Below are 27,708 nucleotides of genomic sequence, written 5' to 3' on the forward strand. Positions count from 1 at the left end.
ACAGGGCACAGCTGCCATGTTGGCTGCACAGACTAACATAATACATAATGCTCTGGCTATCCATTTTCTTTTTATAGACTAAGACACTAGCCATGAAATCCATGTCTTGTAATCAGCCAAGAGTAATATTTCACAGTTAAATGTTATGCTTTTCCTCAAGACCTGCAACTGTGAGAAAGTGTAGCCCCAGCAAAACTGGAGAGAAGAAAAAAGGAGAAGGTGCGTGAAGTAAGAGCTAATGAATAAATAACTTTTCTGCGTGATTTGGGGTATATCATATAGAGATTTCTGTGTGTCTCTCAGGTAAAATCAAGCCGTGGAACTAAAAAGAAAATAGATCCTGATTAGGTGATTCTCAAATATCACAATGGTTGCTTTTCCAGACAAAATGTCCTCTTTGTCCACTTGATAGATGGTTGCAAACTGCTGAGGCCTTATCCCCACCTCTCCACAACTCTGTGACCATTCAAGTCAAGGTCATATGATAGCCCTGCAGGACTCTTTCCTTTCTAAAGGCTGTCCACCTTGGTCCTGCTGCTTTGAAATCAAACTTGCCATTGTTATTTTTACTGCCCATGACAAGGACAAAGGGACTGGGCAGCAGGGACACACACACGGCTTGAAATGCAATAGGGCTGGGAATTCCTCTTTAATTTCAATGCTATACTTGATCTCTGGGCTGCATGACTGACCACCTTATTATCTATAGCGACAGGAGCTTATCAATACAGAACTCGCTGGGCCCACAGACCAAAGACAAACACTTCCTTTATGCAGGATGTACCCTCGGGGCATGAGACACGCCGCGCAGGCCAACCAGCTGAATTCCACAACTGAAAGGGTGGGAGACTGAAAATAATTTCTAAACAGCCAAATTAGTCTAACAAAAAAGTAAAATAAATCGGATAACATAAAAAAAAAAAAAAAACAAACAAAAAAAAAACCCAGAACATAAGCTGAGAAATGTTTTACTCTTTCTCGAGAGCTGAGTTTTCATGGATAATTGATTTTCAACCAATAATTGTCCATTATTCAACAGCAGAATAACTGTATGTATTGGCAGGATATGATTTTAAGACATATATGTATGGTTAAACCTCTGCAAACACACCAGACTAAAGGAAGCCAAACATGTGAGAGGTTTGAAAAGACGAGTACACTGAGTACACTGGAAAAAAATACCCACGTCTTTGTGACCTTCTTGCAATTTTCTTTTAAAATAGAGAATAATAATAAAACAAAACAAAAAACAAAGATATTAGTGCCAATTCTTAAACCACTCAGTCATCCAGTAAAAGCTGGTTTGTCGTTACGCAGTTTGAGGCAACATTAGCAAATATTAGAATTGGAAACTGGATCTAATTTGAGGGATGATCATAGGTGACAAGCAGGCAGTGTTTAGTATGCAAATTCAGCTCCTAACAGTTTTCTCACTTTTTTGCAAGTCCTTACACAAGACACTGACTTCTGTGACAGCCTTGCTGCTTGGAAATGATCTGAGAGCAAACATACCTTACACTCTGATTGTGAGGCATTTTGCCCAATGCATTCTTGAATGAAGCTGCCTGCTGTTACGGAGTGACTGATGGCTTTACTAAAAGTATAAGAAATACATGTAATTGCTTCTTAAAGGCGGTGGGTGTTTACTTTCAGGGTATATTATGTTCTGCAGTCACTTGAAGACATTTTTGTAACTGAATAAGTGATTCATCACCATTTGATGACAGTATATTATGTTACTCAGTAGCAAACTACATGTTGAGCATGTCATATCTTTGTAATGTGCAGCACTATTCTATATCAACCTGTCAGTTCTGTTTTAATATTTGTGGCCTGTTTGACAGAGTGCCTTTTAAAGGATGATAAAGTAAAATTACTCCTGTTTTGGTATTTTTCTCCGTGATAAACACTGCTCACCTGCTTCACCATTACTGTTTTAGACATGCTAGGCACAGGTTTAGCCATCAAATGTAACAGCTAAACAAGTTTTAATCAAATCTGCTGTGTGAAGAATTAATTTAATAAACTGCTACATGGTTTAAGGCGAATTTTAATCGCATGATTTATGTTCACTGGCAGTATTTTGTGTACCGCGTCTTATTTTCTTGTACAAATTCAAAAGCCCCCAAAAGAAGTGGGGGCAAAGTTTTGTGTGCTGTATCACGATACACAGAAGTTCCATCATACTGCAGGAACTACTTTAATTTGCACACAGTGCATCTGCAAGCCACCTTGCAACTTATTCAATTCATAAACTATTGGCTATATAAAATAATCTACTTTTGAATATAGTGGTCCTAAATAACAAAGAAGAGAGATTTTAAGTTTAATTAATACTAAACATTTCAAAACGTTCTGGATACAGCCAGGACTGGATTCACCCAGCAAACAAAGGTGGTCGACAGTCGAACTGACTTTTCTTTCTTTTGGAATAGAGTGAAACATGAAAACTGAACAGAAGTCAAAGTTAAATGAATTAACAGGAATAACTGGCACGACAACAGGAGGTAGGATGGGGTGGGAATGTGTGGGTTGGCAGGTTTGACTTTAACAGCAGGGGAGTGTGGTGGTGGGGGTGTTAGGAGGATAATCAGGAGTAACTTCCCATTCAGAGCAGACAAACAAGGGGAAACATTCGTAAACCTTTTTGTTTTTTAATGAATTCACAACCACAATTTAACTGAGGTCTGATTTTCCGGGACAAAACCATAAAAAGCTTCACGTTGTGCTCGCGTTGCCACAGGTTAATGTTAATTAACGATAAATGTTGTTACTAAATGTTTTACAAAAACAATGTTACCACTTAACACTCTCCACTCAAATATTAAAATGTAATGTATTTGACCATAGCTTGACAATTTTTTCTTATTTAATCTTTATTAGTCTATAACATAATCTTTGCCACAGCCTTGGCTAAATAGCCCTGTGAAGTGTCAATCATTTCCCTGCTTCATATATAACAGAATTGTGCTCTTCCATAGGTAATGTTAGATTGGCTGTGAAATTGCAACATCAGAGCCTTTCAACAAACAGCTGAAGACAAACAGGGAGCAGGGTGGGTGGTGGCAGCACACCTTAAGTTTCAAATGTGAACCTCGCAACAATGGACACCCTCAGGCATCCTGTGCAGGTGTGACCTGGATTTGATAAAACCCTTAACTTCTTACCCAGTGCAAATAAAGTCAGAGCTGCCCAGGTGCAGCTTTTGTTTGTGTCTAACTTTTGGCAGTGCAGCAGCTTTCGCAACAGAGTCTGGGAACCAATAGCACAACAAAGGCAAGGCACTGAAAGCCTTATAGGTTCATTGGATCAGACGGCTAGCAAAGGGCTCCTTCTGCTGACTACAACCTGAACACTTATGAAGCAACTAAATTTAAAAAATACATTAAAGTCAACACTGTGAATACTAAATAGGTCACGCTCCTGGAGGGGTGCAGTGACACAGCACACAAAGGAAAGATGAGTTCTTTTCATCAACAGTCATGTCTGCTATCAATCTTTTTTAACACCATTGTTAGGGCAAGGACAGAGGAGACAGAATAACCCAACATGTGAATTAATTGACAGGTGTAATTTCAATCTTAAAAGTTGAAAGGCTGAGTGTGACAATAAAAGAAAGACAAAGGAGTGACCCCGTTGACAAATCAGACAAGAGATGACAATGAATGTGTCATGCATCTAAAGGAAAAGCTATTACTCTGCTTTCTTGTCCATTGTGTGGTTTTTCTCCTCACAGCCTTTCAGTGATGAAATCCTTTATGAGAAATTTGGTAGGTGAAACTTGAGACACCAGATGGATTTACAAGAAAAACCATAAAAACTTCCACATTGCATCATACAGATAAGGTCATTTGATCATTTAATTTCAATTCAATTCAAATGTGATAGTTTTTAAGCAACAAACTTAACCCTGTGGATTTGACCAAGAAGAAAGGCTGGGAGTGTTTGAGTGTGTCTGTGTTTAATTGTGGGTCTTTTAAAGCATGCACCACACTTAAAATTAAATGCTTCAAATAATAATAATGTGCAAACACAAAGAAAAAAGAAAGGAAAAAGTAAAAACACATGTTGGACGAGAACTGCTTTGCATTAGAGCACAGTAAGAAAATGAAGACACGAGGACCTGGAATGCATTGGAGGGACTGATCTTCAGGTTTGAGGTGCGTAGCAGGTAGGAAGCTTAAATCTAGTCCTTCCAAAAGCTAACTTTAAACAGTGTGAGAGACATTTTATGATGCCGGGTGGTCTTACTATCGAACCTTATCGAAGACAAACAGGTGTAGTTTTACACTTTCACTGAAGGGACTTTAGGTGTAACTGAGAGAAGAGGAAAGAAATTTAAACTGAGCCCAAATTTTTCATGCAGCATGACTGTATTTGTGTCTTTTCGGGGGGGTTTGCACATGTTAGTATGGAAATACAGCATGTGTGGTATTTATGAATAACACTGGGATCAGCGCTCACTAACAGATTACAGCGAATGTATTATAAACAATACATATGGTACAATACCAGTCTGAAGCTATGTATGGAACTGGCCTCAACATATGTTTTACTCTGTGTCGACACATGTGCAAATGTTGTCTCTGGAACACATCTGTGTAATGTAAATATACCAATGAGGTCAAGCTTCGTCAAACTGCATTAAGATGACCTGTTACATAAACAGTTTCAAAGAGGAGGAGTATTAAGCGCACCAATGTGGGTTCAATTTTAAGCAGAAAAGAGCTGAAAGGAAAATAAACATCTTCCCAATCCAATTTTTCAGCAAAGGGAACTCTTAAAAGGTGAAAAATAAGAAGAGGTGGGAAAATATGTCAGCAAAACAGAGGTAGGGATGTAAACTGTAACGGTTTGCTTGTTTTTATTATGACTCTGTTTTCTGCATGCAGGAAGAAATAATACATTTTCACTGGATGTTTCTGTGAAAGAAAAAAGTTGGCTTAAGTTATTAAGGGATAAAAGAAAGGGGAGTGGGGGCTTTTACATGGTAGGGTTTACTCTGTTAACAACCAGCAGGGAAGCTTTTGGTGTTACTACTCCTACTCCCCTCCATGCACTTCATGTGATCTCATAATTGCAAAGCCCACAGGGGCAGGTAAATGGAGGTCAAACAAAACTCCTTTTTGTTACTCCAGCATCTTGGAAGTGAATCGTTTGAAGTCTATCAACACTAACACTCCCTGCAGAACAATGCAGTGTACATGCCCTCAAATGGTCCACATTCCTTTCATCATATAAGTAAAGACTGAGAATTATGTTAAAAGTAACTGTTTGCAATGAAAATAGTCAGCTTCATGGTCACGAGCTGAAATCTTTCCCTAGTGCATCTAGGTTTAATTAAGCATACAGGTTTTGCCTGTGATCCAAAAACATCTCACTCAACAGCTACGTCTGAGACTGGACAGATGGGTAAGTAAAACCCAGAAATAAGCAAGTCCTGCCACTTAGAAACCATCTTGGTAACACAGTAACACTTCCAGATAGTTATTTGGGCAGTTATTTTGAAGGCTCAGTGTAAATGAATATGGACCAATGCATCCAAAGAACAGTTATGTATTAGGATATGAAAGAATATACTGAGAGGAGAAAAACAAATGCAAGAAACCAATTATCTCGGGATAATCTTTACAGGTGAAAGGTTCTCCAAGGTCCACTTTAGTCCAAGACTAAATTTACTGGTTATCTGCAAAAGGACATTAAAACAGCAGGTCTGGGTAGGGCTTCGCTCACTTCACTAGCAAGACTAATCATTCCATTTTATTGTGCAATGCCAGATGAAATACTGAGCTGAGCGTGTTCCCCTAAAAGTTTATATAACTTCAAGTCGGCACCACAGCCCCACAGGTGAGGCCCCCCTTAGAAACGATCTTAGTGGTTCAACCCAAAAAGCAAACTTGGGACCAGGTAGTTTGAGTTTTTGTAAACAAAGTTTTATGGATCAGAAACGGGTAGGCAGCCGGGTCTCATGGTATTTGGGAAGGAACTGGGGAGGGCATTTCCACTCAACTTGACACAGTATGGATTTTGTTCCCATCCTAATGGAATTGCAGAAATATTTGAGGGGAATCCCATTACGTAGCAATTGGAGTGCTGTAATAATGTACTCACAGTCATTTTCCCACTGCGGTTGGCCTCCTCTCGCTCTGCCAGGGCTTTCAGGAAGTTATCTTTGAGTTCTTTTCCTGCACTTGCCAGTGTCCTGGAAAAGACAACACTCAAACGGTTTGAAATGTTTCTCTTAACCTGAAAAAAAGTCACATGAAGCCTTAAAGGTTCTTAATGGAAGCTTTTCACCTTCGTGTTGCTACAGGGCAGTCTGACCCCCTTCTGCTCTAACATGAGCAAATAATCAAACATTATAAAGAAAAAGTGAATTAAAAATTGGCCATTGATTTGTTTTTTATCTCCTTTGACACTGTAGAAGAGAGATATTTCCGCTCTCTGTCTGCATGACTTTCCTTTCAATTTGCAAGTATAATCCCGCAGACTCAAGCCAGCATCTAGTATGTCATCCACAGCACTTCACCAAAGCTTATCTAGCTCTGAGAACGCTTCCACATATAAATTCTTAACGGAAGGTATCAAATTAAGTTGTTAATAAGTAGGGGTTTTTATTCTAAAATACATCTTAAATGTACAAAAATCAGCAGAACGTTCCAGCAAGATGCTATTAATCATATCTGAGTTCAATGACTTTTTACTTTTTACACTTAGGCCAGCCTGTTTCCATGGAGACTTGTTTCTGGCGCACACAAACGTATCCACACCTGAAAAAACACTGGCACTAATATTTGAACAGTTAACACTGCAGTATGAGCAGCAGAACTTTGGCACGCATCCAGAAGCGACTGTGCAAAACATTCATCAGACCCACACCAAGTTAACATCTTAAAGGCAGTAAACAGGCCATTGGTGACTTCTCAGTTGTGGTAAAACATGAAGAAGAAAGAATGTAAATTTAAAAAAAAAAAAAAGAAGAAGAAGCAGAACAGCCTTTAAATAAGCTACAATAAAGTAGAACGTGCAACTCCGGTGTTACTTCAGCTTTCTGGAACAGTGATGAACACAAACAAAATCTGAAATTCTCGACAGATTTCCCATGAGTGCATTATGCCCAATTTTTCAAGTAGTGTTGAGTTAAGTATTTCACTTATAACGTGGAACTGAACTATGAAGATTTTTAATATTTTTTTCACCTAAATTCAACTTTATATTTATGCAGTTTCATCTTCATTTGTAATGATATCATCAAAGCCCATTTCCCAACAGTGCATTGTGGGACAAATTGATCCATTAAAAATGGTCGTTAATCAACTCAGAAAATATTTAGTTAAACAGACCAAACAAACTGTTCTTTCTTCTTTAGTTAGTTAAACAGACCAAAGTAAGCTTTTTTGCCATTATTTTTTAGTTATTTTTTATTTTTTTGCAAGGAGTGAAAGTATTTGGACGAGATGGCGGCGCGCTAACGCCATACGGATTGGTTAGCAAATCTGAATTTATAAATGGAATGGGTTGAATGCACAGACGCACATGCTAACCATTGCTAAGTAACTCACTAATAAAATGGCAGAATTTCACTCACTTGGAGTGAGCAGAACTTCTTGGATGGTCTGTACCATGTAGCTATATGTATTTTTGTGGGTTTGATTTTATTAGTTCCACTGAGACTTAATGTCTCATTTACAAGAGAGACCTAGGCAAACATATTAGGATTACAACAATAAAAGAAACATTTGTTTCCGTGTTCTGCTACTGGAAACTGAATTTCCCGGAGGAATCTACCTGAGCGATTAATAAAGTTCTATCTATTAAAATAACTAAAAATAATACCTGGGTGTTATTTTCAATTCTTTGATATTAGTGCTTATATGGGTGTCAAGTTTTAGATCCAACAGAAAATTCTTACTAATCTGCACCGAACCACCTCTTGACATGGGCTCATCAACCAATTTGGAACTTTTAACCAAGACTGGATATTTAGAAAATACTTCCAGTCAACAGTTACTCAGTGTCAAAATGTTTTCTGGGCACTTGTGCGCTATATTTTATCTGTGATGTGAGCTGGTCTTCATTTTGCCGAAGCAGCACCTTTAACTTGATTTGGATCTTGGGAAAGCAGACAAAGGCACATCTCATTCTTCTGGTTATCTGTGCTGGTGTGGCCGAAAAACGTGCTATGAGCACGGAGAGAATTACCTGGTTGTGAGGAATAGATTTCAAACCACAGCGTCAGCATGAAATTTGGGACACAAAGGCAGATGTTTGCCTTCTGTGTGAATAAAAATTGCTAAAAAACCTCAAAGGGGACACTCACCAAATTTAAATTAGGTATAATTTTTACTTTTGTAGGAGGAGTCACTGAATCTTTCTCAATTAAGGATCTGACTGAATATGCGGTCAATTCTTTTAGTAGGTATATTTGACACATAACAGAACCAAACAGTGTACTGAGGTTCAGTACTTGGATCTTTACAGGCAATGTGAAAGGAAGTAATGATCCCAAACGTTCCTGCAGACACCTGTGAGTTGGTAATAAATCTGTTTCTTCCATCTTGAATCCAGTTCTGTCTGCTTCACTGTCCAAAGAGCAGACAGGTTCAGTTATATTCTACATTAATGGCTCCTCAAATTCACTTTCCATTCCCAAAGCACTTTAAGAAAGCCTTAACATCCACAACAAGCACAGACAAACAGGCAGTTTCTGCTCTTAGATTAACTTGACATTACAGTAAAACAGAACAGAATCGAAATGTTTAACTTTACTAGAATTTGGACCAAGATTGTAATTTATACTAGTCATTTGGCCAGTACCCCATAATGAAAGTCTTAGAGGAATCACACAGTGGTAAAAGTGCATGGACAGCACATACTTGGAGGCTAGAAGCTCACTTCATCTTCTGAGTGAGTGAAGGATTGCTGCTGGGTCATGGGGACTGAGGCCCCAAAGTAAACACAGGTGTTGCGGAGGCAAGTGACTGGGGTTACCCCATCCAGTAGCTAAAGCAACACACACAGTCACGGAGACTTCAGTAAGTAAGACTTCAGTAAAGCATATGGACCGGACCGCTGAGATTTTGAGTTTCCTGTCAATTAACAAATTTCTTATCAAGCCTCATTTAGGAATAACAAGAATTTCACTATTAAAAGATGCTGATTAGTGGCTAATGACTAGGCATTACTCTCACAGTGATCCACCCATGTGCCCCCAGTGTCTTGTTTTTGGATTGTGGTCATGCAGGTGGTCCATGGAATTCAAAGAAAAGAAATGAGGGAGGAGGTGAGCAGTTATTATCTGGCTTTGTGAAAAAAAATAAATCTGTCTAAGAGCATTTGTACGGCAGATATGAAATTACTTTTGCAAAGAATATGTGTTGGTGTGCCAGTTCAAAGGGGGAAAGGCTAGAAAACATCATAAATCTAATTTTGGACGCTATGCAAGTGTCAGCGTATCTGCGTCTTTAACACTTGGACAGTTTTTCCTGAGTTGGGATTTCAAAATCTTTTAAGACCTTGCTCGCCAAAACGAAAACACTACTTTGCTTGTACAAATTTTCCTAACAAGAACTCTTATTATTAAAAAGACACCGATTAAACGGGGCTGGATTAAAACACTGCAGGGGGCTGGGTTAGTGGTGGTGCGGTTTAAGGTACCAGTGAGACAACGAAATATGATCCAGGAAGTCCAGTTGAAGTAGTGGCCTTAGCGGCGTTAAAAGGCTTATCGGATGCCAAACACTGCACAGCAGTGTGTAATGCCCACAGTCGGGACTTTACAACTTTGACCATTTTACAGTTGTAACTTTATCTCTTGTTAGGAAAACAGCTCAAGCCATCTACCAATTCTATGCACTTAATATTATTATATATACCTGAATGAATTTAACTGTGCACAAGTCTTTTAGATGGCATTGCAGTTTTGTTTTATTCTTTATTTTTGTAACCTGGCACGGCTGGTGTAGCTGGCTTGATGACACAAGTGTGCAGTCACGTTGATCTTTACCACCATTCCAATGACATGTCTGTGCAAGAGCTCACTGCTAGCGTTCTTTCTTTGTATTTTTTTTAATGAGCCTTTTGCATCAAAGATTGATAAACATTTTTTGAAGTTCATTTAGTTGTGGTTCTGACACTGAAATGCTAGTTTGTAAGTCCATTTAAATAAGTGAGAAAGTAGCTAAAACAGTATGCAGTAGAAAATGCATATGTGGGCAAAAATGTTTTGTTTTTTTTAAATAGCTAGCAATCCTAAAGCATGAAACAGAAAGAAAAACACATCCAGAGCGAATATCGTGCAACACTACCTACTGACAGCATCTCATAACAACCACACCCTCCAGATGTTGCATTGCAGTGTTCAGTAAAAGCAACGACAACACCTGCCATGAAGTTAACAGGGTTTCCTGTTAACTTGACTGCAACTCAATAAATTATGAAATACATGAAAATATGACACAATCAGAAACTCAATAAAAACTCCTGGTCGCTGTGTTACAAACTGGAGTTTATGTAATGTTTAGTTCACCTCTGCTGGGGGTGAACAGCTGTTACTGCATAACCAATATCTTCCAAGTGTGTTTATATATGTGTAAACACACCACTGCACTGCATACCAAAACCCAGACGGCTTCTTCCTGAGCTGCAAGGTTCTTAAACTGTTGTTTTTACACTATTTATTCTCATTAGTATACACTGACTAATCTTATTGGATGCACTGGAGAATTCATGTTTTCATATTTCTAATATCTTTTTGGAAAGAGCATTTGATTATGTATACTGTTTGATTGTACAAAAACAAATCTGACAGTCCATGTTGTTTGTTAAAACAACAGAAAACAGTCGGATCTTAGCTTTGTCAGCTGCATTACAATTATAGATTCTTATATATAATTTCTCATACAGCTTGGCCTTAGCAAACAAACAGCACCTGGAACCCAAAAACTGGAAAATACACACATACGTAAATCAGCAATGTTCTTATAGTGTGAGTGTGAATGTGAGAGAAAGAGAGAGAGAGTGTGAGTCTATGTATGTCTTTGTCACAAATGTACTTGATAAGGGTGGGAGCCTGCCCCCAAACCCAAGGCCAGAGGCAGACAGAGATGGAAACAGGACAACCACGCCAACCACAGCCCCCAGGAGTACCAAAGACCTGAGACCACACATCCGTGCGTTCATCCAAGCAAGAGAAGGAGGTAGGCCCCAGATGGGGAGCCCAAGGCCAAAGGGTGAGAGTCCTAGAGAACCAGAGGCAACGGGCACCCTGGTACGATTCAAGGGCCCCAGGTGCCCAAGAACCACACAGCACCCGGCAGAGAACCCCCCCCCCCCCTGCCTTAATGGGCCAGTTACGTACCCCGGAACCAACAAGCATCTGTATCCGGGGGAGGGGCAGAAAAGTCCAGCAGGGACTATGTCCCACAGGGGCCAAGGCTCAGGAAGCCCCAAACACAAGCCCAGCCATGGACACACGCTCATTCAGTCCACTCACTCACTCTCACTCACCCACTAGAGATACACAGTGAGACTTTTTTTTTACCACTAAAATATGCTGTAGTTTGGACCACCAAATAATTTAAATAAAAAGGTTCATACCCTGCAAAAAACAAGCAGATACACAAAATTACTGTCAGATTCATGAAGTTGTGCACTGGCCTATTTTGTTCTTTCCACTATACGCAATCAAAACCAACAGGCATCTGCAGTAGCATGAACATGCTACCCATATACTGCCCTGCACCCATTTCTTTATTTAGGAAAACATGTTTACCTCTAGCTCAAGTGGAGAAAATGGTAACAGCATTGTAAGAGAGTACGTCTAATGCAAGAAAACAGCAGAAAGTCTGACAGAAGAAACTTAAATAAGTGGACTTCGGAGCTGACAGGATGAGAAAAAAACCCAAACAAGTTTTCTGGGAAAATAATATACTGTAAGTGATGACATCCACAAATAATTTGTCATTTTTAACAGAAGATACAATAGTTTAAGATAAGACCAAGAATACTGTAACATGCTTAAATTAATTGGTTAAAGCCCATATCTTTCCCTTCAGTATATTTTCTTTACGTCCTATTTTTTAAAATAATGACTCTATTCTTAAAAAAAACTTTGAATCCTAATTTTTATTGATTTTATAACATTTGTTTTGTTTTATTCTAGGCTTGTGAAATTTTATCACACTCAATAAATTTGATCTACAGCTAACTGTCTTTCATGTGTGAAAAGTTGCTACAGGAAATATTTCCCACCATTGACTGTCATTAAAAAGTTCTTTCTGGAAAAGTGGAGTAGCATTCCACCTTAATTTGGAATCACTGGTTTGCAAATAAATATGCAGCCACTGGACGAGAATTTGATCCAATGACAGGTAACAGGTGTGGTGCTATAGAATAATTCCTTATTTTATTCTTAGGAAAGATTAGCAGATTGAAGATTTCATTAGCCTGCAGCTTTCAACAGTGTAACAGATGGGAACTTTCAATAGTACAGTGATTTCTTTAGAAACAACACATACTGTACCAGAATATTTTTCCTCGGCATGATTGGGAAAATGAATCTTATGGAAAATATTATTTTGGGCTGGTGGACGTCAAGGGAAATTCCACACAGCATGACAATTTACTTTATTTTGGGGGGGTTTATAAAATCCTCTGTCACCTCTGATTACAATGAGCTGAATGTATCAGTTACACATGTGGCATACATGATATTATACCTGACTTTTCTTTGTATACTGTGGCCACCTTGGCTTTCGGAGTTGTGGGGGTTACATATTGTGTACCGCCTGCCTAAAAAGTACTTGTTTCTAAATGTGGATCAAAGGAGTCATTGTCATTTCTTTTCAGCGGAGCTCATATTAAGATGTATTCCATTTGGGAAACATACAAAGCAAATCCTCTGTAATCAGTGAAGGATAATGTCCTCCAAACAACAACAGAAAAAGAGTAAGACTACAATGATTCAAATCCATGTTTTGAATTTGAATCCGATGTGTAGATTTAAAGAGAGCAACAGGAAACGTGAAAGTTTTGGAAAATCTACCCAATTGTTAGTCCTAAAATGAGAGGGCGAGCTCTCATCCTTGAATGACTTTCTGCAGTGCACATGTCAGCAATGTGGTTTCTTCCTCATCAGCTTATTAGCTTACACTGTAATCCAAAGCAACACATATGAAATCATTTAAAACTATTTTTCAACCAATTTCAGCTGCTGATTAGTGAAGAATTTCCTTAGCACCAACTTTTTTACAGCAGATTTATGGTCCTGTGTTGGTGTCCATTTGCACTTCTACTGAAACTACCCAAAGAGAAGGATAATAGGAATCACACCAACAAGCAAGTAGACTATTTCTAAGAAACTCTTCGTCTTCTCTGTAACACAACCAACACAAACATAATTAAGAGTAGAACTTCAGCTGCTTGATGCTTTGGCAGTGCCTCCAAGTGGCAGTGGAGAGCTTCAATATGTAGACATGCTAGCACTGACTCAAGCAAAGCAGTGCCACAATGGAGCCTGCAGAGCTCTATTTTTAATTTCTTCTTATTTAGCAGTGTAACTACTCAGGAGCTGGTATTTAAGTTTGCTTATCTTCTAAACTGAATTAAAACAATTAGACACTCCATTAGTCTTTGCTTAAACTGCTAATCCTATGACCCAGACACAAACAAGCTGCGGATGGATAGATGGATGGATGGATGGATGGATGGAAACTAAAGCAATTCCATCAGATCTTGCCTGATGAATCCATAACAATACTCCACCAACTATAGCATACATAAATACTAAGACCTTATGATGTAGAAAACTACTTGTATACATCATTAGGGCCGCTAAGCTATATTATGAGTCAGATATTATGAATCACCAGAGACTGAATCACTGTTTTCTATAGCTTTAAAGCAATTTGTTTGCACAGAATAATAAAAGTATTGTTTTAAATATAACTATATATTTATTTAAGGTAGCTAAACTTTTCCTATGCTTCACTCTATTTTTTAAACTACAACAGCAATGTGTTAGGATATTAAAGTTACAGAATTTAAAATTTGCCGTCATCTCTTTTGCAAATGTTGACATGGACACTAATGGAAATATATGTAAAACACTAAATACTCTCAGAGTATTATTGTTAAAATTTGGCTTGTTTGGAAAACTCCAGGAAAGCAAGCGAGTGACAACACTTTGATGCACTGTGTTACAAGTAGCAGTAAGCAGGTACATCTGTTTTATTAATCATTAATATGATACACGAAAAGAAAATGTGGAAACATTTCGGTCAAATGACAGCTTGTTATTTATTATCTTTTGCACCAGCTGGTTAAAAAGTGGCATATATTTTCATTTGTGAGGTCCATGAAGGGATGTGGTGGCAAGCTTAAGCCTTGCAGGATGTCTGTCTCTGGACAGCTCTTGCAGTGGAGAGCTCCAAATTTACACACCCGTCCAAAATCACAAAGTGCAAGCAAGGCAATTGGCTTGACAGCACATGTAATAGAGACTGCAAAACCTCGTCGCCCAAGGGCCCTCACCAGAGTAGCAGTGGAGGAGAGTGGCGGGGGGTTTGGCTCTCTTAAAAAAAAAAGAGAGAGTTTGGGATCAGCTTTGTGAGGCTTCTCATGTCAGTCACATACACAAACTTATTTTTGCTAAGTATCTGGAGGTTGGATCCGCAGTGAAATGTGCAGTGTGCGTGTTCGTGGCACTGGTTTTACTTGGCACCACAAATGATAGCTCACTTTTAATATAGAGTAGAGAGTTAGAGAGCGCAGAATTCTTGAGGCAGACTGTAAAAACGTAGCAGCACAATGGACAATGAGCGTGGCTGTGGTTTGGACTGTAGGAAGATCGCGGGGAGCCTGATGGAAACCTCGCAGGACTGCCGTGAGCACGCGAGGTCAGGACATATGCTGACATGGACTTCTGAGCCCGAGTCAGAGCCAGAGCGGAGGGAAACCGAGGCCTCACGTCTGTTCAGCAGCGCTCTGCTGCTCCTCTTGTTTGTCTCTGAATTTATGTCAAATGTTAGTCCTGCCTGATGCAAAATGCAACACTAAGACCCCAGACATGGATGTATTCTGCACACATTAAACACAAAGCAGTTTCCAAAGTGCAGCAGGTTGATGATATGAGTACGAATATTTGATAAAGAACACAACACTACATATTCATTAACTGAACTATTTGGATAGGATCTTAAAAGGCCAGCTTCGCTATAATAGTTCCTTTTGGCGTGAACTGGATTAAGAATACAAATTCAGCACAAATGTCTCTCTCCAGAAAGCACACAAAAAAAGTATCTACAAATCTTGTTAGCAGCTTCATGTTGGAGCTTCTTTACTTGCCTTCACATGGTGAGAGGTACAGTAAGGGGTAGGGCTGGGCTATTCATCTGATTTTAATTTAATTAACCATAACTTCCAATATAAAGAAAACAAGACATTTGGGATAAAAATATTGCTTTTTGCATTCGTTTCCACTGCAAAGCTCTCTTTTATTTCATGTCATAAAATCAAGCACACCCATTTCCTTTACAGAGGAGTGCATTTGCCTCTCCCTAAAAGCCCAACTCAGTCACCAGCACAGAGTTCAAGGAAGCCTACTTTAAAAAGATTTCTACATTTACAAAGAGAAGTTTCTTTTGGAACTTCAATAAGTTGTTGTTCACTATCTTTTTTTCAAAATCTATGAAGCCAGAGATATAAATGAAATAATCTGACAGCCATGCATCGTGGTTAGATCATGTTTACTTCTGCACAGGGACATGTTTGCCATTTAGATCCCTTATATTCAAGATTCAAGTCAGTTATCTCCAAAACTAAGCAACTGACAACCAAATAATCTATATAAATGGAGAAATAACACTACATACCAGAGACAAAATACGTACATTTGATCTTGTGGGAAACTTTCCCTTTAACAAATCTATTTTAACATCAAAAAATGGAACCACCAATCGAAGCCAGGAGACTAAAACTATTTGCAAATTCTGATAACGCCTTTGGTTTCCCCCAAGCCAAACATCCATACAGCTCACTAAGCATCCCATTCATCCAAGTTTCCTTTTCCAAATCACATATTGAATTTCATTTATGTCTGATGAGAGCAGCAGCTCTTTTGTTCAGTCTTTTTTGTGATGTGTTGGCAAAGCCCCCCTCTTTCACAGCCAAGCAGTCAGGAGGAGCCTGTTGTTCTAAAAAATGAGACAGGGCAACAACAGGGCAACATCTGATTAGCATTCACTGCACTATCTCCACTCCCCTGGTATTTTATTACCACAGGTGCAGGGGCATTCATTGATCAGATGCACGCTATAGTTGAGGTTAGGCCTTAATTGAAAACAGCTCTATTTATACACCTGCAGGCACTAAAGGTCTCTAAGAGAGCCCAGGGAGGCTGAAGAGAAGAGAAAGGAAGGGGGGAGAAAACAGAGTAGTGACAGAACTGTCAAAAAAGACATGCCTTGGGAGACATAGGTTAAAGCCTGCAGAGAAGGCAAAAGGCATTCCCAAAACAGCATGGCTACCAAGTGCCATGAGAGAAGCATGCAGGTGCAGAAATCTTTAGGAAAGAACACATGTTTGAAGCAAACAGAAGTGATTTGTTGAAAATACGGAAAAACAATTTCTTTTTCAGCCAACAACTACATTTATTCTGTTTACCGTGCTGCTGCCAGTCTTTGTTGCCAAAGTCGTTTTTCAGAGCCTTGTACTGATTGTGTTCAGCCACATTGCAGGTGGTACTTTGCATCCTGGGGCCCATGTTTTCACAATCTGACCACAACAGGAGGTCAAGGGGTCTGTGTGGTGGAAATCCAATCAGAAAAACCACAGAGGAAAGAGAAATCTGCATTTAGACAGAGAGGGGGACGCAGCTCAGACGTGCAACTTTGATGGGGAAAGTTTATAAATGATGTACAGCTCTTTTTCTGTCATGTCAAGGTCTTTTACAGGATGTCAAATTTCCAAGTGTGGGAAAGCTATGAAAGCTGTTAATCAGTTCAAAAGACATACGTGAGGGGGGTGAAAAGGTGCTCAGTCAGCTATAGGTTGTTGGCACCGGAGTGGGTCAGACACTGACTAATAAAAGTGTGAGAAAACTTCAAAGACAGCTGATACAGCAGATGATTATTTAAGGATTAAATTTAATGCAATAAAATTAACATTAACGTTGCTATCACTGACAGAGAACAGAATCAGATCCCACATGGAGAGTTTTCTTTTTGAAATAATGTAACACGTCTGTTAAATACCTTTGACGGGATTAAAAAAAAAATCATTTGCTAGAGTTAAGTCAGCTCAGAAAAATATGGCATAAAATGTATGAGTGAGGCGTATTTCAGCTATGGCCCATTATTTACAGAGGCAGTTGTGTGTATGTGTGTGTAAAAGTTTGTATTCCATGACCAGTTGGACCAAGTGATTGCTGGAGATTGCAGACAGTCGCTAGTGTGTAACTGATTGCTCAACTTGGTATAAAATGTGCCAAAAACATCATTGCGATTACTTTGGTTGCTAGCATGTTGCTGCAATCACAAGTCTGCCAACACTCGCAAACACCTCGCCAAAAAGTAGTGAAACTTGAAATAGTGTGTTGCAAACCAGAAATTTGAATGCTCACATTTAAAGTAAAAGTTGCACCTACTGAAATATGCTGAATGCAGCAACAACACATTTGGTGTAAGACAACTTTGAAAGTAAATGTTTGCATACTGCATCACACTTCTCCATGTTTCATTAGAGGTAAGCAAAGAGAGTAAAGAGAGTAAACAATGAGTGTTTGCAGATCAGTCTTCTGTGCAACTGCAGAAATCTGCGAACAACCGAAGCAATCACAAGGAGTGCTTTTTGTGTAGCACCCTCATTGCGACCAAGTTCACCTGGAAACAGACAGAATTCTCCAGCAGCCAATCAACTACTGGTTTGGGAATACACATTTTGTCCTAGCAACCAGTGGTTACCAGACGGTTGCTGACCAGTCTCAAGGCCTTTGTAACTGGGACCTAAATGAACAAAGTACTCTCTAAACCTTTGAAAAAAAAGTGAAGCCAATGCAGAAGTGTGGATGTTGGGCAGTACATTCTAATGCACAACATCAGGAAACTTCTGTGGTGGTAAAAGAAGTCTAACCATAAGTACCCAGTAACCATTTTCCAGCTGAATTTATGAGTTTATGTCAACTCTGACGTGACACCTGGTTTAAAATAAACAAGATGGCAATAGCCAAAACGCAGAAGGCTTGCTGACTCAAGCCTTCAAGCAAACTAATGGGTGACAGTACGGTCAACTTTACAATATAAGCTCCTCCTTGCCTCCTTTTGCTCTCAAAGCTCTTACAAAAAAAAAAAGAAAGAAGAGACAGTTGTTTGAAACACAGTCAACATATGAATCAACAGCTGAGAAGCTGATTATGCTGAATGAATCCTTTAAGAACACTTCATGGACAGGGAGATGGGTTTTTTTCCACGGTGACTACGGGACATAATCCATTCTAAGTGTTGTAAATCCAAGCTGACAACAGCTGCTGTCCTCTAAGAAGAAGCAAGCTAGAAATCTCTCAGAGCCGCTTAAAAACAAAAGCTTTTACAAAGATCAATCGTCCTTGGAGTATTCATTAAAATCGGTCTGATTGGATAATGTGAAGAATCCAATTCTGTAGTCCAAACACTGTTAAGAGCTTACAAATATGATCACAGCCTTTGGAAACGGTTTCATGGATGTAGCTCTTGGAAAGGGAACAGACTACTGTGTGTATAACATCCCAATGTTCCAGTACAACATTTCCGTGGATCCTGTTGGGACAAGATGAAAGGCTTTGTGCCCTAATATCACTGTAACTGCAGGTGTGGAGGCTCCCATTTCACGAGTGTCACTGATGTTTAGGGGGCCATGGGGAGGGGGAACGACGAGACATCTGCACGTTTGGATAACCATCTGAGGGTTCAATCAAATTCAACACCTAGCAGGTAAATGTTTGGATACTCGTGTGTGTGTGTGTGTGTGTGTGTGTGTGTGTGTGTGTGTGTGTGTGTGTGTGCGTGCGTGTGTGTGTATATGATGTTACCTGTCTGGCTTGTCATCAAAGTAGACACCACAAACACTTGGCTTTATCAAATATCTGTGTGATCACTATCCCGGGCAGTATATAGAGGACTTCAATTTGTAGTTTTGGCTTATTTTTGTTAAGATTCTTTTTTATATCTAAATTTAAACAGACAGGGAGACCTTGTTCAAACAAAAGTCAGAGGATGTGAAGTTGATGAGCTGGTCTCATTTTCTCTGTCTTTTTAAAATAATATAAAGTGCTGAAAAAAATGCAGCCATGCAAATCAGAGCTATAAGGGAAAAAAATCTAATTTTACAACCTGTCAGGCTTTTATTAACAGTGCAGAACTTCTGCCAAAAATGCATTTCCTTTCCAACACATGGTTCATTCAGGAAGACAGAAATTGTGTCTCATAGCCACAGGGAGAATCTAAACGATATAGTGACCTATGATGCATAAATTAAAAAACAAAACAAAACATGACTCATATACAGTTGCGGTTCAAAAACAGTAAGTCTATGTCAACATAATAATTTTTCAGTTGATATCAGACAAAGTCAAGTTACTGCTTGCTTCATTTGTATTTTTTTTTTTACAGATGAGGACAAAATTATTAGCCCCCCAATGAAGATTTCTTTTTCAGAAAAACCAAGAATTAGCAGGGTTAAAATTATTACCCCCCTGATGCTTATACTCAAGTGTGAATCCTTTTTGTTGAATAACAGCCTGCAGTCATTTATTGCAGTTTTCGACAAGTCTCTCAAACACGCCTCCTGAGCAAATCCATTCTTCTTTGGCAAATCTCTCAAGCTCCTCAACATTTGATGATCTTCTGGCATGGACCTTGGTCTTCAGTTCACCCCACAAATTTGCAATGGGATTTAAATCAGGGCTTTGTGCAAGCCGGTCAGTAACTTTAACTTTGGTCTTCTGGAGGGAGTGACATTCTCACTGTTGTGTTGGAGGATAAAGAAATGACCCAGAGCCAGTTTTGCTACTGACTGCTTGAGTTTTTCTTTCAGAATCCTTCTTTCTTCACGATTCCTTCCACCCTGACAGAATTCAAGGTGTTCCAGGCACACTTGAGCATCTCTACAGCGTTTCACTGTGAGGATGGTGTCCTTTGGGTTGTACATCTCTTCCTTCTTTCTCCAAATGTAAACATTGTCTCTGGGGTCAAAGAGCTCTAGTTTCACCTCATCTGACCAAAGGACAGACTTCCAGTATATATAATCTGTCTTCAGGTTGTCCTTAGCATACTTCAGTCTGGCTTGAAGGCATCTCTTTTGCAGAAGTGGAGTTGTTGTTTTTTTTTTTTACTGTGCAGGGTGCCAATGATTGTCTCCTTTGAGACTACAATTTACAACTTGGCTAAGTAATTTAGTGTCTTGGCAGATGTTCTTGGGTCTTTAGACACATCTCTCACTTTTTTCCCCCAGTCGTTCAAATCTTTGCTTCCTACCTCTGCCAGACTGGTGCTGCACTGTGTGGCTCTCTTTGAATTTCTGATTATACTTCTCGCTTCAGTTCTTGACACTTGAAAACACTGTGATAAGTTTGTATATGCATTTTCTGCTGATTTCGTTTGTGTTTAACATGATGCTTTCTCAAGTGACATCTCAAACTCTTGCTGAAGTTTTGATACTACGTAAATTGGAGGAAAAAAATCCCTTAGTCTTAACTTGATTTTATAGATTAGAGCATTGCAAAATTAAAGAATATCATTGCATGCCAGCGGTTTGTGCTATGGCTAAAAATAGCTAACGATCCCTTATAACATTGGCCCTGGTATTTTTTTTTTTGTCTGAAAGCAATCAGAAATAACAGAAATAATTGATGCTTTCTAAAGAAAGTATGTTTCAAAGTGCTATGTTAAAAATCTCTTGCTCTGTTAAAGAAGGACAAACATTTATTATTAATAGTGAGGGGCAAATACTTGTGTCCTCATGTGTAATTGTACCTGCACACCATCTCCATCATTTGAGAAAAACAAACTGGTACTTTCCTTCTGAACACTACTGCATGAATACACAGTGTGATTAAATGCAAGTAGCTTTATACTGATGAACACCCAGTCAGACTGGTGAGGTTCGAAATACTGACAACCATCATCTGCCACAAACAAAATTGCTGAGAGCTACAGTACTTTGTTTTGTTTTTAGAGTTTTGCTCAGTAACAGTCTAAAAGCTCCACCTGTTGTTGGTGTTAAGCAGAACTTACTGGTGAATGTGTAGATGTCTGCTGCCATGGATGCTGTGCCTTGGTGGTTTAGCCAAAATATATGTTGAACAAGGGTAGAATGGATCCAGCCAGAGACACCATGGATGGACAAAGCCACTTTGACATCACCTAAATTAATGTCTGGTTTAAAGCCTTAATAAAAACATGACCTTTATTCGGTTACTTATGGTTCGTATTAAATGGTAAATGGCCTGTATTTGTATAGCGCTTTACACATTCAGTCATCCACCCATTCACACACTGGTAATGGCAAGCTACATTGTAGCCACAGCCACCCTGGGGCACACTGACAGAGGCAAGGCTGCCGGACACTGGCGCCACTGACCACCACCAGTAGGCAACAGGTGAAGTGTCTTGCCCAAGGACACAACGACCAAGACTGTTGGAGCCGGGGCTCGAACAGGCAACCTTCCCATTACAAGGCGAACTGCCAACTCTTGAGCCACGATCGCCCCAAAATTAAAAAACTAAAGGTTTGGTGCCAACATAAGGTTTTAAAAAGCTCTTTCCTTGTGGAAGTTTTAATTCTACTACCGTATCTGTCAAGATATGTGTAAAAACAACAGTAAGCTAACCCAACAGATGGAGCTTATGTCTAAGAAAAAAGAAAAAAAAAAACAGTATATATAATAAATAATCCCTGTTCATACACTGGAGTACATCCTGACTTTGCTAACGCAGCCAAACATCAAACAAGACACAGCGGTGGGTATTTGACTGTAATATATTTCTCTACTACTGAACAGTTGTTAATCACAGCGCAGTTCTTGCACCAACCTACATGTGCAGACCCGCCATCATCTGTTTTTCCCAGACTTCAAGTCTTGGCCCACTTGAAAAAGACGAATCAAGCTAAAATGCTGAGTCCGGCAAGTTGTTATTGAGCCAAGCTTTGATCATTAGAAAGCTAAATAGCTCCTTGTTTCCTTTTGTGTGTTTAATCTTAGCTGGAGCGGGTATAATTTATTATACAGTGAACAAAATTTGGCTGGAACAAACACAGGACTAGCTAACCTGGTTGCGCTAATCTTAAACTTCTATAGAAGCCCGATCAGTTTACCCCTCTAAAGCTTTCTTGCACGCCGCTTCCTCTTGTTCCACCAGTCGTCTGCTGCTGGGCACCGTGTCTTCGGTAGCTGATCTGCTGAGCTCCGCTCTCAGTGTTCTTGGCAACACAGTTCTCTCGGAGGTTTGTACCCACTCACCCACGTTACATACTGCCAGAGCAGGCGTTGAAAGAGAAGCCGCTCGCCCTATTACAAGTCAGTGTACCATCAAAATGATTTTGAAGTTGTTATTTTAAAAAGAAAATAGTTACATATTATTGCTTTAACAAGGGATCAAAGTCCACCAGATGGAGCTTAGGTTTTCCTTCTCATTATGCACCCCTGCAAATCTGAAACGATGTGAAACACCCCAACAGTAAAGACAAATAAATTTGCTTGACGTGAGCTGTGACACTGTTTACACAGAAAAGTTGGTACTTTGACAAAAATATGGCTCGGGATATAAGATCTGGTTAGGAATGGAAACAGCTCAAGCACAGAAACTGATTCACGGGGAGCCCCCTGGCTTCAACCGCAACTACAGAAAAAGACCCAAGGAAGAGACTGAGGATCACTCAACTAAAATATTATTCTTTCACACTAAATGAGAAGTGAATATAATGAACTACAGAACAGTAACTTTTTTTTCCCCTTTCCACTGTGACTGATTTTAAAATCCTCTGACCACATTCGGACTGTAAACAGCCTCATTTAATTTTCCAAATATAACCCAACCTCTTCTAGCATTTAACTGGTGCTTTGTGTGAATCTGTCTCTCCTGGTCAGTCGTAAGGACAACACCTCAGACAGCACAGTGGGGTCAGTGAGAAGTTAACTCACACTGGCCGGCTCCTGTCGTAGAAAGCGTTGCTCTTTGCAGCCTCTGCAGCCTGCACAGCTGCTTTCCTCTCCTCAAATTCCTCCCTGCTCAGGACCGTGCCCCTGTGGCCGTGTTCCACCAGCTTAAGGGCCAACTCCTTCTGCTTGAGATGAGAACAGAAGAAGAATCAGTGAAGAAGAGGGAGCATGCTTTACAGTCAAGGCTGGATATTGTCAGACGTTTGCAGTGCCGAATTTACAAATTGTGGCCTCTCAACTCACTAATCACCACAAGAGTACTGACAGATAAAACTTGAAATTTTCTCAGCTGGTTTTTAGGATTTACTTGTCACGCTTGTCTTTCGATTGAAAGGTGTCATTTCACTGCCCTGCCTAAAAGTATGGAAGCGATGACCTGCTCTCCGACACCACCACATTTTTAGTTTTATGGGTTCAGGATGATTTCATTCCTATTTCCAGATCTATTTCTGTTGTAAGTGTGAGCATTAATGTATGTCAGCAGGGATTTTTAGCTACATTATTCCGATCGTCACTTGCAAACCTGCTGTCATTAAAGCAAAGCCATAAAGTCATCATCTAAAAACCAAATCTCGCCGTCAAACCCAGTGGCTTGTTAGATCAAAGCTTCTGCCACATGTCCTCATACCCAAAATCCCAGCAGCCGGGCCTGTGTCCGCACCCAAGAGGAAAAGTTATATTTTCCTTCAGCTTTGATGTGGCTGACCAGAAATGAGTCTCAGACCTTTGCTGGTCCTAAAATTGGCCTGAAAATCCACTCAAACAGATGATTTGAGCGAACACACCAGGATCTACACTAATCAGCTAAGGTGGAAATCCCTTTGTAATATACGGCATTTCAGAGAGAAGACCGGAATAACATGATCTGTGATAAATGGGTTCATAATTAGCGGATTTATCCAGATTTGGCCCTTTTCAACACAACTACACATTCCAGATGACCTGGGCTGAGTGTGCTGTGTCACAACACAGGGAAGAATCTGAATGATTGACTGCAGCTGATTATCAGGTCAGATAGGCGTTGTTCTCTCAATGTGGACACAGGTGTTCAAACAATTCCGCAGCAGACACATAACTCATTAGCATGGGCGCTATCTGCTGGACGGATGCAGGACTGCTGATTTCTAAAGGGCAGGTTCATTTTCAACTTATTTAGCAGAATACGTGGCTCGAAAAACTTAAGAGACCAACATGAAAGAAAGAACAAATGCGATTTAGGGCCTTTTAAAGACATATGTTTGATAATATACAGCCTGAAAGCTACTTCTCCTAAGTCTTTCGTTCATCTCTGAAAAACATATGAAAATAACTAACCCTAACCTTAGCGGAAGATAATGGATGGATGGATTATAATTTCATATACAATAGTGCTACTTGTGCAAATAATCTGTGGTCTATAGCGAGCACAACACAACAATAACAACAACAACAAAATGTAATACAGCCCGTTGTACTGTCTGTGTGGCTTTGAAACGGTACGACTGCCATGTGATACGAGTAACTGTTTCTCTACTTTATCGCATGAACCAAGCAGACTGGAGTGATGATAGCTGCTTGTTAAATTCAGAGTTTAAACCACAGACTGAATATAAAGAGTTACTGGTTTTATTCTAAACCTTGGTATGACTACCACCTAGCGTTGAACTACTGAAATTACACCAACAAGTCAAATCTGCTTTTAATGAAACAAGCGAACTAAGTCCAATGCAGAAAAAATAACAGAGAGCAGTAACAAACAGATATTAACTTAAGACGATATTTACTGTCGATGAAAATAACACTTGATGTATAGTATATGCCACAAGTCAGACAAGTGTTTGTCAACTATGTTTGGTTGATCACAGGTAAACAGGTAAACACCTTGTAAAACACCCATGAAGTTATTTTCATATTTTTAAGAGTATATTTTTAATGTCGGGATAGTACGTAGCTAAAAATGGCCAATATTTGTATAAAGCGTGTAAAATTTATTTTCTTGCTTTGCACACCGGAGCGACATTAGATGAGCAACATACCAAGAGGCTAACGTACCAGAAGCAGGTGATGTGCTAGCAAGCTAATGAAGGCAGGTTTTATACGTGGCGAATTGAAGGAGTCCTGGTAATTTTGGAGAGACTATGGTTATTTTTTAATAAAATTCACTGCTGTAGATTGATGAAGAAATTGTAGTGCAGTCAGTGCGGCTCTGAGGCGCAATGCCACAAAATAGCGGGGTGTAAGGAGTGATAGGTAGGATAAAAGTGCTTATAAAAGTTGTACTTTTTACTCACTTTAAAGTAAAACAGATCCAGTGGCGTGACTTTTGAGTCCAGGTAATCCTCGTAACATTTAAACTGTGTTAGAGAATCGTGAAAACGGCTGAATTTGCTGTACTCCATCTTCTGTGTGCGTGTGCGCTCGTGAGTATTGGAAAACGCTGCTATGGCAACCGCCTTACCGGCTTCTCATCAGACAGGAAGCGGAAGTTGACGACATCACGTTTAACCTTTATGTAAACCGGAATTCTTTGAGATCATTTTTATAACAAGAACCGTCCAAGAAAAAATACAATTCCTTCAGAAAAAATAGCAAAACACACAAGTAATGATTTTAGCTGTGAACAGGCGGGAGAAGCAGCTGCCCTGTAACGACGCACAGAATTCACCTGTGAGGTAAGGAAGGCGGGTTCCAGTCATTTATATTTTTTATTTTAGTGGTAGAAATAAAGAGCATTGTGTTACACAGTTTAATTTAAATACACCTAAAATATTTATAGAAATAAAATATCATTATATATAACTATAAAATATTTATATTTTTTTCTAATTGTTATAACTGTTAAATTATATATATTATAATATAAAATAAAATAATTAATAAAATAAAAGACAAAAAATTACAATTAAAAAATGGTCCACATAGGATGCAAACCAGCATCTCCTGATTTATTGGATCATAGGACATTCCATAGATAAAAAGGAATAAAAATATAGGCTTACCTGTCACCTAAGGGCCTGGAAACCAGATTTTAAAGTGCACACTGGACAGCTAATTGGATATAATATGATAGAGTTGGTAGATAATGCAGAGGAAGCAGCTTTTGTCCAAACTATCATCTTATAGTGTGGAACATTTTTGAACCTAGACTTCCTAAACCTCCTAGATGCCCACAATACACTCTAAGAGAGCACATTATACACCCAGATACCCAATTAATTTTTGGATGTACTTTCAATTGAGACCATACAGTGAAGCTTGCAGCTCTTGAAAAACAGTCTGAAGCTCATCAACAGTCTGTCTTCAGGAAAAAGTAACTGCATAGACTGTTGTGTCATTTGTGAAACAAAGCACCAACAATAGAGGACCATCCATTGTTTTCTTATGTAGTTAGTTAGGGGTCTCAAGCCTATCCTGGCTGAGTTGGACAAAAGGTGCAAAGATACACTCTGGACAGTCGCCAGCTCACTTTTTCAAAAACAGAAAAAAAAAGAAAGAAAGTTTGTCTGGGTATTTATTTCCCCTGTGAGAAGCTTTTGTTGTAATAGCGTACGTGTTAAAGAGATTTGGATGTATGTATATAAGCATGGACTGTACAGTTTTACTGCAGAAGCTGTTACTCTCGGTCAGCAGCAGCTGAGGAACCGAAGAGAACCCCGAAACCCTGAGCAGGTAGCAATGTAAACTGAGCTCCTAAAATGTTTGTTGCAGAATTTTTTTGTTGTTGTGTCACAGGTCTTTTCTGCTCCTTGTGAGAAATATAGCCTACCAGTTTGGGAAGAGTCTCATTCTTCTTCTCGGGTCTTGGGTGAAAATCTAACGCCCACCGCAGAAAAAAAAGTGTTGGAAGTGTGAACTGTGTAGCTTTGTTTAACTGTGGCTGTGGCGAAGCTTTAAGATGTTGCTTTTGTAACTACATTCTACTGTAGCCTTATTTCAGACTGTGTCTTGTCTTTCTTCAAAAAAAATTTTTTACGAATGTTGAGTTTTCAGTGGCTTTATTTCAGCCTAGACACAAAGAAATGAGATGGGTCTATGATACATCCTGCCTAAGATGAAATGCATAGCTTTGTTTTTGATCATATTGTGACCTGTGACCTGCGATAATATCCCATCTATATCTACATCCCATCAGAGAAGCTCCTGCAGGTCCTCAGTAACACCGTTTTTCTATTTTAAACTAATGTGAGCTCAGTTGACGCATAAAAGTAGAATAGTGTCTCACACGACAAATTATCCTGTCTCGTGATGTCAGTCCCTAAATCCTGGCAAATCTACACAATTTGGCACCTTTTCTGACTATAAAATAGAGACGAAAACCTTCAGTGGGTATTTTCTCAGCTTCATGTGCAGAAATACTGTGACTCTTGGCTGTTATTATCATTTTTATTATCATTTTGTTTAATTTTGCCATCCAGCGTGAATTTTAATAGCTCTGCAGTGACGTCCATGGAAAGTGAAGTAACGATCAAAAATTTTCTTATGAATGGTCTCTCCTACAGCAGCCCTGTAACATATGACCTATATGCACGTATGCACAC

The 27,708-nt window shown here is 39.3% G+C and overlaps 1 protein-coding gene across 3 annotated transcripts in view; it reads right to left on the reverse strand.

The window, feature by feature from the left end:
* The window catches only part of cfap299 (cilia and flagella associated protein 299), an 81,364-nt gene extending 55,710 nt beyond the window's left edge, over positions 1–25,654 (reverse strand). For 2 of the 3 annotated variants that reach the window (XR_014280304.1, XM_082556088.1), the window contains exons 1-3: positions 25,462–25,654; positions 23,174–23,316; positions 6,112–6,202 (exon numbers count right to left, since the gene is read on the reverse strand). Coding sequence is in view for 2 of the 3 variants with exons in the window: in XM_082556088.1 (XP_082412214.1) it covers positions 6,112–6,202; positions 23,174–23,316; positions 25,462–25,569 (342 nt within the window). In the remaining variant the exon portion in view is untranslated. The remainder of the gene's footprint in view (positions 1–6,111; positions 6,203–23,173; positions 23,317–25,461) is intronic. The other variant, XM_082556089.1, reaches the window with a different exon arrangement.
* Between the last annotated feature and the right edge of the window lie 2,054 nt (positions 25,655–27,708).

Source organism: Aulonocara stuartgranti, assembly GCF_965226115.1.
Source record: "Aulonocara stuartgranti genome assembly, chromosome: 12".
In the NCBI taxonomy this organism is placed as follows: domain Eukaryota; kingdom Metazoa; phylum Chordata; class Actinopteri; order Cichliformes; family Cichlidae; genus Aulonocara; species Aulonocara stuartgranti.